The sequence below is a fragment of the Arvicanthis niloticus genome, chromosome 17 (genome assembly GCF_011762505.2).
Source record: "Arvicanthis niloticus isolate mArvNil1 chromosome 17, mArvNil1.pat.X, whole genome shotgun sequence".
NCBI lineage: Eukaryota > Metazoa > Chordata > Mammalia > Rodentia > Muridae > Arvicanthis > Arvicanthis niloticus.
In genome coordinates, this window is record NC_047674.1 from 40,517,476 (window position 1) to 40,533,942 (window position 16,467).

The 16,467-nt window shown below is 38.0% G+C and overlaps 1 protein-coding gene across 3 annotated transcripts in view; it reads left to right on the forward strand.

Moving 5' to 3' along the window:
• The first annotated feature begins 449 nt into the window (after window positions 1-449).
• Window positions 450-16,467, forward strand: part of Adgrb3 (adhesion G protein-coupled receptor B3) — a 676,641-nt gene continuing 660,623 nt past the window's right edge. For 2 of the 3 annotated variants that reach the window (XM_034521545.2, XM_076915134.1), the window contains exons 1-2: window positions 454-585; window positions 3,288-4,059. In XM_034521545.2, coding sequence (XP_034377436.1) covers window positions 3,303-4,059 — 757 coding nt within the window. In that variant the 5' untranslated portion in view covers window positions 454-585; window positions 3,288-3,302. Of the gene's footprint in view, window positions 586-3,287; window positions 4,060-16,467 lie in introns of all 3 variants that reach the window. The other variant, XM_076915135.1, reaches the window with a different exon arrangement.

Here is a 16,467-nt window from a genome sequence, read left to right on the forward strand (position 1 = left end):
GTCCATCAGTACCTGGAAGGGAGGAGGGCCGGGGAGGAGGGCGCACCAAGCAAGCTAACGGCTCCTGCTCCAGCCTTGCCACCGGCCGGGAGCATTCCTGCCACCATCCCGCCGCCCAACCCGCCGCCCCAGCCACCGCCGCCGGCCACTTCTCAGCGCTTTCTTGGCTTCTTGGCCAATTCGTTTGTTGCGGGGGGGTGGGTTTGGGAAAACACATCTGCGCTCTTAATCCACTTCCATTTTTCTGTTTGGTGTTTCTGTGGAGTCTCCCTTCAGGGGGCCTCTCCCCGCCTCTCCTTTGAAGGCTTCATTCACTTGGATAAGGCGCAAGGCTCTGGCCGCTGGATACCACCCCCCCCCCGTTATTATTTTTTCCCTTTTTTTTTTTTTTTTTTTTTTGCCTTTCGTATGCATGCATTATTTTTTTCCAATCATAAATCTTGATATTTGAAGCTGAGCCGGGGGGTGGAAAAAATGGGCAACGGTGATTGGGACCGAAGGGGAGTCTCTCCATCACTGTTGTTGGGACGTGTGCCTGTGCTGGTGTCTTAGATCAAGAGCCTCCCGGAGCTTTCGGAGTGGAAGGTAAGGAAAGGGGCCTAGGGGTCACCTCTGTCTTCAGGGGGTGGGGGGTCGCCCCGGAGAAGATCGGATTCAGTTTTGGGGGATGGAAGTCAAGGCTGTTGCTGGCGGATGGCGAGATTCTGAGCTTACTAAAACGCTGCAGTTGAAAAGTTAAGAGAAGTCTGTTTTTGAAGAGGTGTGCTGGATGTGGAGGAATAGGGAGAGAGACCCAGAAAATCTAGCAACTCGTGCGTGATTGAGGTAATTCTAGCGGGGGCGGGGGGGGGTAGGTTAAAAGGAAGTTAGGATAGAGTAGGATTGTGTCTTCTACTGGGGGAAAAAATCAGTGGAGTGATGGCGCCGTCTATGTTCGGCTAAACTAAAGTGTCACCCAGAAGATCAGTTTGAGAATAGCTAAACTCAGAGCTGGTTTGCCTCTCAGCAAGAGCAAAATAAATAAATAAATAAACACAGCTTCCTGGAGCCCTCAGTGACCATCCCTTAGCCAACCTCTGTCCCTTCTTTTTCCTTAGACAGATATACGGTTTGTTTGAACAGGCCCTCCCTGCAGTGGGGGTGGGGGCAGTTCAATGATTCATATTTCTTATTATTTAGAAACAAACAAGACTTCGTACACCAAGAACGGTTAAAAATAAAGAGCGTTGCATGAAGGGTGCCTGCTGATGTGAAATCAGCTATTTCCCTCTCTTTTAATCACGGAGAAGCACACTATTGCAGACATTCACTGTCAAATAAATGGAAGCAGAAATGCCGATTTTTTTTTTATAAGGAAAAGAATTACGACCTCCTTTTGAGTTCCTGATTATAAAATGAAGCCCCCTTTCATGGTTGGAATTCCTAATTTAGACACTTACTGTCACATCGGTTTTCAACGCCTACACTCTATCCTGAAGAACACTGCGCAGACCTGCATTGCCTGCAAAGTGCTACAGCGTGCACACACACACACACACACACACACACACACACACGAGATTGTTTCCAGATTTAAAAAAAAAAAACACATTTAACCTCTAAATGATCATCACCTTTATTTTTTTTTTCAACTGGAGAAGGCATTACTCATTGAGCTGTGCGTCTGAAAGGGAAAACCCTATTCTGATAGTCCGATCAGCACTGGGTTTATTTTAAACTGCTGCTATATAGAGATTTACAGTTGGGGCTGTTTTGGCCTCTGTCAAGACATCGTGTTTGAATTATACTCTGTAAAATGCAGATCTGTTCAGGGACTTTGGGCACTGGATTGGGAGTGCATGTGTTGTTGTGTTATGCAATGGCAAAGAAGGTTTTACGCTTTAGTTCAAAGAGGACCAGGCAGAGAAGGCATGAAAACTCTTAACTGTCTATATGTCTGTCTGTCTGTCTGTCTGTCTGTCTTTGTGTATGGAATGGTGGAGGAGACTTGAGTCCAAAGCCTTTTCAAATGAACTTGATATCACTTTTATCAGCTTTAAGGCTGAACAGCAACAGCAACAACAACAACAAAAAGCATTGTCATTTTTGCTGAGAAATAACTTCCTAAAGGTTAAAGATGAAAAAAAATATTTAAGTTATTTTGGGATAACAACTTATGCAGATAAATATAATCAAAGATGCTTTGGTTGTCCAAGGCTGGGGCAAAAATAAATTTAAAAGTGACAATATGGAGCACTTGTTTGAAAGGCAGGAATTCGGTAACTGAAGTCAGCCAGGGAGCAAGAACGAGGCTAATAATTTTCATCCACTATGTGTAAATCCTGATTTATAAGAGATAACTCTGACTAAAACAACCATAATTTAGACGAAATAAAAAAAAAAAAGGGGGGCTAGGCAAGTTCAGTGACTGCAGTTCTGGGTCCCCCCATCCCAGACGTTGCCTCTGGATACAGATACTAATACAGTGATCCACTTTATGCATCCCAGGAGGGCATGCCCTATGAAATGACTGCCTGAGATCGCGTACTTAGAGGTGATGCCAAACATCAAGTCTTTCCGTCCATCTTTCCATCTATGTCCTTTCCCAGATGATGGCTTTAAAATCCGATGAGGCCCCAAGAATGCCCATGTGTTTTTGCATAAGAATGTCTCACCAGTTCACCCGGTGGCCCCTGCAAAGGCAAGTAGGGGCATTTGGGGGATGATGTTCCATCTGGAACAAATAATCGTCGGTGCTTTTAAAGCAGTGGCTGTAATTTACCACGATTACTTCTCCCAGTCCACAGAATAGGAATAATACGATGACAGCTGCTTCCAGATTATCAGGTTAGATTTTGTGTGATGCTGTTTACTGCAGGCAGAAGACTGAGGGAGAGCTCGAGTCACTAGCTCAGCAATGAACATTCAGGTAATTGCTACTCAAAAAAAAAAAACCCGTTTTCCCGCTTCACTTGATAGAATGATAATGGATGTGCAGGAAATCCTGGTGGATGAATTAGGACATAACTATTAATAATCTATTAAATGTTATTTTTAATTTGAACGTCGAGAACTTGTCCATCACCGGCAACCACGTGAGGGCGCTGTTCACACAGCAACTGATAATTTCCTGGCCTTTATAAAAAAAAAAAAAAAAAAAAAATCACCTGCCCTTCTTTTAAAAAAGGGATTTAAAAAAAAAAAAAATGAAATTCTTGAAAATAGCTGGCAGCAATATTGGAAGGGTTTTGTTTTTTCGACGCCTGTGGTCTTCTGCCTGTGTCTCACTTCCTTTGCCATTCTTACAGGCCAAATGACATAGGATGAAGGCTGTTCGTAACCTGCTGATTTACATATTTTCCACCTATCTCCTGGTTATGTTTGGATTTAATGCTGCCCAAGACTTCTGGTGTTCAACTTTGGTGAAGGGAGTCATTTATGGATCCTATTCTGTAAGTGAAATGTTTCCCAAAAACTTTACAAACTGCACCTGGACGCTGGAAAACCCAGATCCAACCAAATATAGCATTTACCTGAAATTTTCCAAAAAGGACCTTAGCTGCTCTAACTTTTCCCTTCTGGCATATCAGTTTGATCATTTTTCCCATGAAAAAATAAAGGATCTTTTAAGAAAGAACCACTCCATAATGCAACTTTGCAGTTCCAAGAATGCTTTTGTTTTTCTACAGTACGATAAGAATTTTATTCAGATACGCCGGGTATTTCCAACCGATTTCCCAGGATTACAGAAAAAGGTCGAAGAGGATCAGAAATCTTTTTTTGAGTTTTTGGTACTGAACAAGGTGAGCCCGAGCCAGTTTGGTTGTCATGTCTTATGCACTTGGTTGGAAAACTGCTTAAAATCCGAAAATGGGAGAACAGAGTCTTGTGGAATCATGTACACAAAATGTACCTGCCCTCAGCATTTGGGAGAGTGGGGAATAGATGACCAGTCCCTGGTTTTGCTGAATAACGTCGTGTTACCCCTGAATGAGCAGACGGAGGGCTGCCTGACTCAGGAGCTGCAAACTACTCAAGTCTGCAATCTGACCAGGGAGGCCAAAAGACCACCCAAAGAAGGTAAGTGCCCAGAGGCAGGGGGAAACGGGTGTTGGAATGGGGGAGGCTTTGCATGAAAGTAACCCTTTCTGGTTCACTACTTCAGCCTACTCTTTGCTCCTTGATTCTGTCAACTTGGAAGTGACTTGATGTGTGGTCTTCCCTGCTGAAGGGCTCTTAAGTGAGCATCAGCCTTCATGACCTTAGAGGCAAGCAGAGGAGATGGGTGGCTTAGCAATGTGCTACAGAAGTATGGGTAGAGTATTCAAGAAAAGAGAAAGATAGAAATGAGACCTCACTTGTGCTGGGAGTTGGTAAGGGGGTAAAAGCGTGCTTTTATTCAGGTTCCAGGTCAGGAAATCCACATGTGCTCCAGATATAAAATGGATAAGCAGATTTCTTTCTGACCATGTCTAGTAAATGCCCTCCTCTCTCTTTTTTTTTCTCTCCTGGGTCTTACCTTCTCTCTCCCTGTGACTCCAGGAAACACTCAGCAGAAACACTGTATAGATTCAGTGACTGCCTGTCACTGCAGTCATGAGAGACCAATTTCACCCAGGTCTTTTTTGTGTATAGTAATTTTGAACAATAAATCTTTATGCACAGTCATTGGCCAGTTAAAAGAAAGCGGCTGGAAGCCAGAGTCCCTGTTTTTTCTGCCTCTGAAGTCACCAGCAGAAGGGAGGGGTTAGTGGGAGTTAAAGCACATACAGATTTTATATGCCTTGCATTCCCTCTTGCAAGTCTTTCCTTGATGCTTTCTTTTCCTTTGGTGATACATGCAAAGAAAGAGAGGCGGGTAGGTGGGAGAATGTCTCAGAAATGAGCTAATTGGGGGAAAAACAGTACAACGGAAATGCAAAGGACGAATCCCAAGTATTAGTGACTTGTAGCTTTCACCCATGCTCAGAGGAGAGATTTGAGATTGTGGATTATTTTTAATCATGCAAGAAAGCATGGCACAGTTGGAGAAAAATGACTTTTGCTTGGGAGGTTAATAGCTATGCTCCATTTGTTAGAGGACAGAGCCAGTACATATTCTTCCTTGTCCCCCAGCCCTGCAACCAGAGAGTGTGTTGATTTCTTATGCAGGAAATGTTTTCTGATCTCCACAAAGATCCCAGTCTGTGAAAAGGGACAGCCAAGCTCCAGTCCCTCTTTCCTCCCCCTCCCCCAACAGAAGTTGTCTTTGTGGCCAATATAAAATTGACACGTTGTTGGAGAATTTTCTTTAATGGTAGCCAAGGCTTTGTAGGAAAGTGGAGCCAGCAAGAGGAAAGGGGGTGGGGGTTGGGTAGAGAAGCCTCGACAGCTTAATGCTGTTTCTCTGCTGACTGCAGTTTGGTGGATGGAAAGGATGGAAGAGCAATGCCACAAGAGGGGAAAAAAAGTTAAAAAACAAGTGTAGGCTAATGGCAGCCAGTAAGGGGCAGAAACCTCTGCCGATTTCCACAGGTCAGGGTTTTCACTAACAGCAGTGACTGAAGAAAACAAAGTAGTTTTAAATTACAGGAGTTCTTTTCTCTAGTAAAAATCCCAGTGAAGCACTTACAACTGCAGGGATGGTATTTAACACCATTTAAAACTCATTAGTGTCCCCTAGAATAAGAACTACAGTACACACAGAAACTGTGATGCCACAAACTGGCTGGGAAAAAAAAAGGAAGACGTTACCATCGGAAACTCAGCTTCGTTCTCGTCCTTTAAAGGACAATTGTAAATGTATTTCTCCAGTGGTTCCAATTTGATAATCAACCTGATTGACCCCTGATCAGATCAAACAGTAGATCAGATCTAGTTTTGCAGCCCATATTCAAAGGCAAGTGGCAGGAAAAAAGTTGTGAGCTCATCATGCATGCTTTTCAGGGATGTCGCTGGTTGCAAGCATGGGATGGTTAGAAGCTGCATGAGATGCACATTTGATTTGCAGATGAGTGGGCTGTAGGCATTGTATTTGCAAAGCATGTGGAAAAGCCATATTTCTTGTTGCTAATCAACTGTAAAAATGAAGAAGAAAGACTTGCATAGGCAAATACATGCTCATCTTGAAATGTTATAATGTTAAGAGAGCCAAACTACTAAGTTTATATAGTAGGAAATACTATTATTCTGTACCAATAAAAAAAAAAAAACGCACAGCTATATTCTTTGTTGTCTGAATTTGGGCTTTTTAGTAGTTTAGGTGCCTAGAATTAGTTAGAAAGGTGAAGAAATTTAGTTCCTCCTGACAGGTTGTAGGTAGTGCATTTAGAAGTAATTCTTAAGAAAATATGTATGATATTGTTCCTTATGTCATTCGAAGATCTTTTTGTTTAGTATGCATAGATGGAAAAGTATGTGAAAATCTAGACTCTTAATTTTGTACCACTTTGCAACGTATATTAAATCTTAAATATTTTATATAAGGGACACAAAAATATCATGTTAAGACAGATTTATCTAATACCATTTCAAGTAAACCACCTAACAGCACCCGGACATTGAGGTTATTAATTATGTACTGAATTGCTGCTTACATTTAACACAGAGGTTCTTCATTTTGTGCCATAATTTGTGACTCTATCTTATAATATGAAGATTTAAAAATTCCACCTGCATTTCTATTTGATGATCATACTTCCTTTCGAAAACTATGTAACTTTAATGGAGATGGGAGATGTTGAGAGAATTAATACAAGATTACACTTCACGACGGTTTTGGGCTTCTACTTCATTCATTGTGTAGGTAGTGACTAAAGTCTGTCTTGAGCAGATCTACCTGGATTATGTTTGAAGAGTCAGGAGACTCTTCAAATCTAGTGGACTGACTGCAGATGGCTTTGTGTGGTACCAATGTTCATGACAATTGTGTGCCAAATGTTGACTATCCCGAGTATGCCCACTGTAGTTACAAAAATGGAGTTAGCACCGAGAAAGAGTAGGCTCTCTATAGTGGAAGTCTACTCTAAGAGATGATTTATACTAAAATGTTACTTATCAACATGGAGAAATCATTACTCTTTCTAGTGATAACAGCAATTACAAACTACAAAACCAAGCCAATGTGCTTCGTTAGAAAATCTCACCTGAGTATTTTTAAGAAAGAACCTTCTTATTAAAGTTGTCTCTGACAGAGTTGGGGGTGACATCTGCTCACAGGAAGTTGTCTATCATTCACCTTGGTTTATTTATTTATTTTTTTAAATCGTGAAAACTAACTTTAAAAAGTGACTCTTCTTAAAAAACAATGATTTGACAGTTTAGATAATATTTTTTAAACTATCATGGACACACACATATTTATATGTATATATTATGTTTACACATTTATAAAATATATTTATATACATATATTTAAATGAATAATTTTATAACTTATTTATTTTAATAACATATGATATAAATTAAATAAATATAAATAAAACATATTTACATATATATGTAAAGACATATGTACACACACACACACATACTTAGTGAAACTTAGCAGTGGTATTCACCTGATTTTTAAATGGATTTCTGGTGACAGACCAACAGTTCTTGCAAAATCATTTTCACATTGATTTACATTTTTTGTAACATACTTTGTGACTGAAGGTGACTCTGGACTGTATAGTTAGAATAGATATTTTAGTGTGAGCTTTTTTATACCGACATACTTTCATACTGAGTCACTTATACTGACACCATTAAAACAATTTGGACAGAAGAATTCCAAAGCAGAATGTCCAAGTCCTATAAGGATTCTTAAAGGACCCTTTGTGTGCTGCTAATATCAATGGCTCTCCTTATGTGAAGGGGGATTGGGATCCCTGTATAGATTCCAGGAAATGTGCACACACTCACTCATTTGTCTTTCAAGCCTGGCTATGCTAATCCTGAATATTCTGGCTCCTAGGGGAAGATTCACTATGTGACTGTGTAAACTCTAGATGATTGTGTGTGTGTGTGTGTGTGTGTGTGTGTGTGTGTGTGTGTGTGTGTGTGTCTGTGCATGCGTGCTGCACATACTTACAATCTTGAGGGATTTTCATTTCTGGCATTCTAAATCTTTCTTCTCCTGCCCTCTTTGTTGTTTCATTATTTTTTGAGCCACCTGTCATCCTCCTCTTATCTCCCTTGGCTCTTGACTTGTTTATGAACATAAGTGCTATCACTGCATCTTCTTCATCAGGAGATACAGGACATCCATCTTTCCTTGAGGAAACAGGCACTAATGTTGGCCCTGTCGTTTGCTGTTTCCCGCAGCCCCTTGAAAACACTGTAGTTTTGCTCTGGCACTTAACCACTTGCAATATGATTTCTCCATTCATAGTTTCTTCTTCTCTGCCAGATTTAGGGTTGAATAAATGGTCTGGGATTTTGAAATTGTAGCCCAATCTTAACAAGATTTCTGCTGACTACAGGTTGAAATGGACATTAAGAGAACAAAACTATAAAGTTCTATAAAGGAAATATATTAATGTAGTGATTGCAGTCTAAAGACAATTGGTGGATCAACTGGGGAAAGCAGATACATTTTACTTTCCCTTCTGGGAGAAGATTCATACCTTCCAAATTGCTTCCAATTTTATTAATGCATTGTTGATGTCAGAGACTGATCTCCAATGTGCTCTAATAATGTTTTGGAAAAAAAAATGAAGAACAAAGGCATTTAGTATTATTTCACCATATTCATTTGGAACTATAAATGTACCTTCTTCATCAGAATATACAGTGCATACATGCAACTTCATAAATATATGACCATCTAGAACAGTGGTTCTAGGTTGTGACTACTTTGAGGGCTTAATGACCCTGTCTCATGGGTCTTCAAAGACCATCAAAAACCACAGAGTTTTATATTAGAATTCATAACAGTAGCAAAATTACAGTTATGATGTATCAATGGAAATAGTTTTACAGTTGGGGGTCATCACAACATGAGAAACCATATTGAAGGGTTGCAGCATTAGGAAGGTTGAGAAGCACTCGTCTAGAAAACGAGTCTATTTCTCTGCTTACATCTCCGTGTTTCTCTCTTCTATCCCTTGTACTCCCTGTGCAGTCCGAATATTTCCCAAATCTCTCCTCGCACAGTCAGCTCATGTGGAAAAGCCCTTTTACTTGTGTTATTAACTTTTGGCTAGCAAATATATATATATATATATATATATATATATATATATATATATATATATATATATATATATTGTAATGGCAGAATTATTACCAAAAGTGAAGGACTAGTCAAACAAAATGCTGATTTTTTTCCTTCCCTTTTTTCAATTTTAGACATTTGACAACTTAGGAAATAACTTCACATATGTGATGTTTATGAACAATGTGATCTTGTCAGCAATTGCCTCATAGTATTAAGAGACTTAAAACTCAAGTGAAGTGTTCCTGGGTGTTATGAATGCACACCCGAGACAGGGTTTAGTGGATCTTTATGACTGCTGCAGATAATGCACCAAACTTAAGTTTCCTCAAATCTGAGGTAGGCACTTGACTTCACTAACAGTTGAGCTCTGAGAATCCTTTAATTTACTGTCTTTCTGAGTTTAAGGGGAGTCTATTGTTAATCATTTTGTGAGATAGCTGTTTTGTGAAACACAGTTTCCTTTAGAGTTACCCTGGAATGTGTTGCCTAGAGAAGCTGACTGACTCTTGAGTCCAGAATTAGAGTCATTAAAAATAATAAACTTTTTCTTGGCTTAGGAGATAGCTCAGCCAGTAAAATAGTTGCCATGTAAGACCTGAATTCATTCCAAGAATCCTAATCCAAGGGTAGGTTTGGTGGGCTGCTTTATAAACCAAGAAGCATGGAAGTGCATAGCAAAAGATCCCTAGCCTACGCAGTGAGCTACATGCCAATAAGAGATGATGGCTAGCTTGATCAGTAAAATCTGAGGATGGCCTCCATATGCATGTGCACATGCATCTCTTACCAATAATTACACGCGCGCACACACACTTTTATAAAACAGCATGCTTTGGGCTGTTGGATTATGAATCCAAAAGATCATGAAGCTATCTTTGGGTCTGTCCTTTGACATAAAATGATTTCACTCTGTATTATTCATTTCTTTTTAAATTCATAATGCTTGGTAAGGCTTATTGCTCAAGATATAAGAAAAAATTGTACTGAGTATAAAAATAAGTAATGAGATTAGTGATTGGAGAGTTCAGTTTCCATCAAGGTCTGTGAAAACCTCTTGAGTTTACCAATGTTCTTAATTCATATATCTGAGATATATTTTCTTCATTCATTACCAGAGATACGTTCAATGTCCTAGCTATGTCACTTCACTGGCCAGAAAACACTAAGTTGGTATGTATGGACCTGAGTCTATAGAATGACTCAGCGATTTTGATGAGTAACTAAGCCTGACTCATTGATAAACCAGGAATTCTACCTATGATAAGGGATTTGGATTTAATATGATCGTACCTGTCGATACTTAGCACATTTCTCAAGTTATGTTAGAGTGTCAATAAGTGCTAGTATTTTTCCTTTCTCAAGCTTCTCCTGCATTTGGAGGTTCAAAACTGTTTTTTTTTTTTTTTTTTTTTTTTTTTTTTTTTTTTTTTTTTTTTTTTTTTATTTACCAATTCTTGTAAAGTATTCTTAAAATGTAATTTAACAAAATACTCTGATAATTGTGCACAGTGATACAAACATGATAACTTAAGTCCAGGACAAGTTATTGCCCAGAGTTCAACTGAATTTGCCCACTAATCAATATGTTTTTGTTATTTTTGCTGCCTTTGTTTTTACTTATCTTTAGGAAAGATGAATTTGAACTCTTTGTTTCTTCTTGCTAGGAAGATGCAGAGTTTAAACTAGGCAAAGCAATACTACCTCCTAAAATGTCAGGCAGGCTGTGACTGGAGCATCAGCTGCCATATTGCTGAGCATGTGTGTATGTGTGTGTTTGTGTGTGTGTGTGTGTATGTTTGTATGTGTACGTGTGACTGTATTTGTGTGACTGTTGTATGTGTATATGTGTGACTGTGTTTGTGTGTATGTTTGTGTGTGCATATGTGTGACTGTGTTTTGTGTGTGTGTGTGTGAGACTGTGTGTATGTGTCACTGTTTGTGTGTGTGTGTGTGTAAGAGTAACAACATTGGTTTAGAAACAGTCTTTCCTTGGTGTGTTTGCTGATATACAAATATTTATTTCAGTATCAGGAGTCTACTGAGTTTTAAGATGCAATGTTTTGTGTGTGAAAGTCTTTTTTTAGTGAACATATCTGTGTAGACAGAACAAACAAACAATGCAAAGCAAACAAAAAGAATTATGCTGGAAATTTTAAGAATGGTTTTTATTTTTTCTATGTGAACATAGTTGAAATTTCTGAATAAACTAAAACATCCAAATAAAATAAAAAACTAAAACATCTATTTCAATGAATGATCCATTAGCATGTACAGTACAGAAGTCTTACAAACTATGCATTATAAGTGAAATAATTTTTCACTGGGACATATTTCCATTAAGATTTAACATCTACTGATAGTAAAATTGTTCTTTACAGTGTAGTACTTTTGATTAGTGAAGAGTTATTTTTTATATAACATTAGTGTGTTCTATTTATCTAGTTGTTTATGCTATCTTTCAAATTTTTATTGTTATACATTCATTTAAAAGATTCTCTTTAAACAACTGAGGTGTTTGAAAGCTCTTAACAATGTTATTCCACAAATAACCACAGGGAATTGATAACATTTTAGATTGTGATTTGTCTTTGAATTTGTCTATAAATTTAGGGCATTTAATAAAATACCATTAAGCCTCATGAGTTTGTGTACATTTTGAATTAGATAAAGAAATTAGATTTTTATATTGATGGAGGCATGACTAATACTTCAAATAGATCAACCCAGAGGTGTATGACTCATCGCAGGCTGGAAAGCTGCCCTTTGGATATCTTTGCTTATAGGCAAGCAAACTATTTAAGTTAAATTGTTTCCAAGTATTTTAATCTTTGCTGCATTATACAAAATGAAGATTATATTTGGACATTTGCCTTGCAAAGGAGTTCTCTTCAAATGCCAAAGGATTCTCTTCAAATCTGTTTTAAATCATTTAGAAAAAAAAATATGGCTTTGTTGGAATCTCTCTCAATGAGGAATGAGCCATTTTAACAGAACAGGGAATTATACACCCCAACCCCCAGCTTTTTACATATTCACATGTCAGTAAGAAAGCAAAGTAGATTGTTTTAGTATTGATTTGAAGAATTTGGAATTTTTTTTAAAGCAAAAATATAAAATATTGTGGTTTTCTAGGTGTCCTAAAATGATCTATCTAGTATTTTTAATTTTTTTTGTTAGTATCTTAGAAAATTTAGGTTTGCAGATAGACTGTCTTATTTATTTATTTATCCATTTATTTGTTTATTTAACCTAAGGGGGCCTTGAGGAATAGCCACTTTAAATGGGAGATGAGGGAGGTGCGGGTGTGTACTCTTTGCTTCTGGTTTGGGTACTTTTGGGTGGGTTCCATGCCCCCATTGAAGGTTGCAATGACTGCTGGTATTGACAAAGTCAAATGACTTCAAGATTTCAAAAGAAAATAAAATGGCTGGAAGATGAAGTTAGTTCTAACCTGATGTCATTGAGAAAATGGAAAGATAGGGCAAAACCAACTTTCAGAGGGTAATTCATTTTATTTGGCAGATTGGTCTCATGATAAAAGTAAACCCATAGTTCTTCAACTTCCTCTTTATGTCCTAAGGTGACAACAAAACAAGTTTTTTCAAAAAGTTTAATAATGAATATTATATTTATTTCTTCTTTCTTGTCTAGCCATTACTTGCTTTTCTTATGTAAGAAGTAACCCCCCAAAGGAAAATAATTGATTTTTTTATTTTGCAAATTTATTCATACAGCTTTATGAAATTTTGTGAACTAGAATCCACTGGGCATTGGAAAAATATCTTGAAGTTGTCTACTCAAAATAATGGTGTTGGGCAAGGAGGGCACCTTGGGAGGGCAAAAATCTGTTTACTTTATGTAATCTTTCCACATTCATCTGGCAAGCTTTCAAGAACCTGCTAGTGCCCTGCAGACTGAGGAATTTCAGTTTATTTTGGCTTCCCAGAGAGGTCAGCTTCCTTACCGATCTTTCAGTCTGTGGTCAGCTTCTTTTGGCTGGCCTCAGTTTTTGTAATTTAAAAGCTAAATAGTGTATATGGCTTAAGTAATGAAAAATGCCTACAAAGTTAATACAGTACAATGACTTATTTTTAATACGCATTAATTTCCAATATGTAGGAAAGCAGCCAGCTTGCAGCTTTTAAAATCATAGCTTATAGTATGTTACAAAAATCTACTTACCGAAAAATATGTGACATTTCATCCTTTTGTGGTTTCTTTGGAAGTTTGTGATAACCACATGTTGGTTGAGGTTGAATTGCTTGTAAGGGGCATAAATGAGTTCTAGGCATAATAAATATACCACTTGGTGGCCTCTGGTCTCTGTCATGGGACCACAGAAACCACAAAAATGGAGCAACGATATTATAGAATAAAAGTTGACTCTTTATAACTGAACTGATGAAGCTTTGAAAAAGAAATGGCAGTATGTGTAGTCATACAGCTTTTTACTCCTGAAACACTGAGAGTGTTACTTTTCTCTAAGTCAAAGTCAACACATAAAAGATTAAAGAAACAACCAACAAGATATTTAACTGAAGCAGTCATGAGGTCTAGAGTCCTGCAAGTCAACCTCTTCCTTCTCTTTGTGCTTATCCCAGAAGCAACTGCCCTTGAAAAATTACTGCAACATCTCAGTCTGCTTTTGACAGAATTTGGGTAGTTCGTACTATCCAGTTTCTTCTGTAAAACAATCTCCAATATTACAATTTCCTAGAACATGTAAGAACCACTGTTCTCTTTTTATTATGCTCCGTGTTGAAAAATCCATAATTCTTTGGACACAAATCTGTTCTTAGTTTCCCTTCATATATGCTTCTCTCCACACCTTGTAATACTTGGGTTTGTCCAGGACTAACACCTAGCCCTTGTGCCATCAATCCTAAAACCCTTTATATATCAGATGAGGATTATACACACTGAAGTGTATACCTCCAGTGTTCTATCCTTTCTTCATGTGTCATCTGGTCTGATTGGCCTTTGTAGACTTCGATCAAGCATGTGGCCACCAAGTCATATCTAGGTTTGCTTGGCAAAGCCTTATGGTATAGAATCCATGGTATATTTATGCCAGAGATGAGATCACCTCTGTACTCTGTTTTATTTTAGTCAAAGAAATAGCCTCTTGTGGCCTGCTTCTTGTACCTGCCTAGTGACACTGCCTTTAGACTGTAGAGCCTGACGGTGCAGACTTGAGAGGATACTATGATTCTCTGTTTGTCTATTTATCTAGACTTCAGAGCATCTTCCCATAAGAATTCCAGAAAACATCCTCCTGAAAATTAGATTCCTACAAGAATCTCTCTTGATAATTATGAATACCCTTCTCAGACACTTTTGACTCTTTAAGTGCTAAATATTCAAAAGCCCCAATTTTAGTATAATTTCTGAGTTTTATTATTTTATTGTATATACATGTCTTCAATATGTGAGTGCACAAGTATTTGTGTGTTTGTGTGTGTGTGTGTGTGTGTGTGTGTGTGTGTGTGTGTGTGTGTGTGTAGGTTAAAGACTGTTGCTAGATATCTTCCTCAATGGTTCTTCTCCTTATATATTGAAACCAGGTCCCTTGTTGACCTGTGAGCTCACAAATTTAGGTTGGTATCAAGGTAGGAAGCTTGCTCCAGGAATCCCTGTTTCAGCCTCTGGACTGGGATCACAGTTAGGTTGCCAGTAATGTTTAACATTCGTCTCAGTTTTGGGAATTACACTCTGGGCCTTGTGCTTAAGTGGCAAAGGTTTTATCAGATGATCTGTCTCCCCTACCCAGGAAAGTCTATTTAAAATTTAAAATTATAAACAGATTACTTTGTGTAGATACATTCTGGTTATCTTTTCCATTGTTTGTTAAGCTTTTAGTTAGGTACAAACTATCAAGCCAACTGTTATTTTTAGTTCTCTGATTACTTACTCATCTGATTACATATGAAGTCTATATATTAATAAGATGCACTTAAGTCACAGTGCACGTCTATGACTTAAGACATGTTCCTAAAGCAAAACCAAAAATGTTGTTAGTATTGGAATTCCATTGATACAAATGGATGCTTGGGCTATCACGAGTGTTCTCTTACAAATAATTCCAGACATGGACCATTTTGAGAATTTACCGGGACTGTATTCATAGAATAGTTTTGCATGGATTGTGTGAATGGCTCTATTCAATCACTTGTGAGAAATTCATTTCTGTATTGAAATAAGACTATGAGGGCTCTTGTTGCTGAAACATAGACTTGCATGTGGTGAAGGGGCTCTTGTATAAGTTCGAGAGAAGCCTTCAATTTGAACCTTGATCAACCTGTGATGGCCAAGAACCACAGGTTAGGTTTGATGCTGCACTTTATCCTGTCGATTGTGACTCAAGTAACAGGGTGAGAAGGTCTGTGAAACAATCACGGTGATTGTGTTCAGCGGCGTTTTGGCTTACTGCTGATGTGTTCAGAAATTCAAGGTAGCTGTGTAGTGACCATGATCTTGCACTAAGTTTTGGGGGAAGGAACCAACTTACACATGCATAACACTGTACTCTGCAGGTAGTTGTATCCGCTCTTTATGTCAATGTCACTCAGGAATTCACTTTAGTTATTTTATCAGAATTTTTGCAAGCTTATTTAAAGCCAATTATTTGATATGAAAATGTTGTTTTCTAAAGAAACCATCTGTGATTTGTTGTACACTCGTTATGCGTGGCTTTTTAAGGACATTGTCATACAAGTACAACATGCTGGTGGATCATATCGGCCACTCCAGACACACTACATTTTCCTGTTGGTCCCCTTATTCTTTATTCCTATACACAGGTTGGCTTATTTTATGTCTTTTTCATGTAAGGTTTTATGTGTCTATATAAAACACAGGACCCACAAATGAAAGAAAACACAATATTTGTCCTTTTGATACTGACTTAATTTGCTTAATATGATCATTTTTAGTCACACCCCGGTTTTGAAAAATGATATAATTTTTCTTATTTATAGACGAGTTAAAACACATTTTGTATTCATACCACATTTTCTTTGCTCATTTCTCAACTGATGGCTAATCAGTTTGAGCCCGTACTGTAGATATTGTGCATAGTGCCTTCAGTATGTATCAGTGTGCAAGCATTGTCATGATATATTGTGTTAGGGTCTTTTGGATTAAATATATGGGAAGAGTAAAGCTAGAACATATGGTAGATTTGTTTTTGTTATTTTGAGGACTCTATACTGATTTGCAAAGTGTCCTTTATTTTTAGAAGTTACTCGAGGTTGTCTTTGTTTTCAAAACTAAACAAAGAAGATAGTGTTGTCATTTGGTCCGTCATT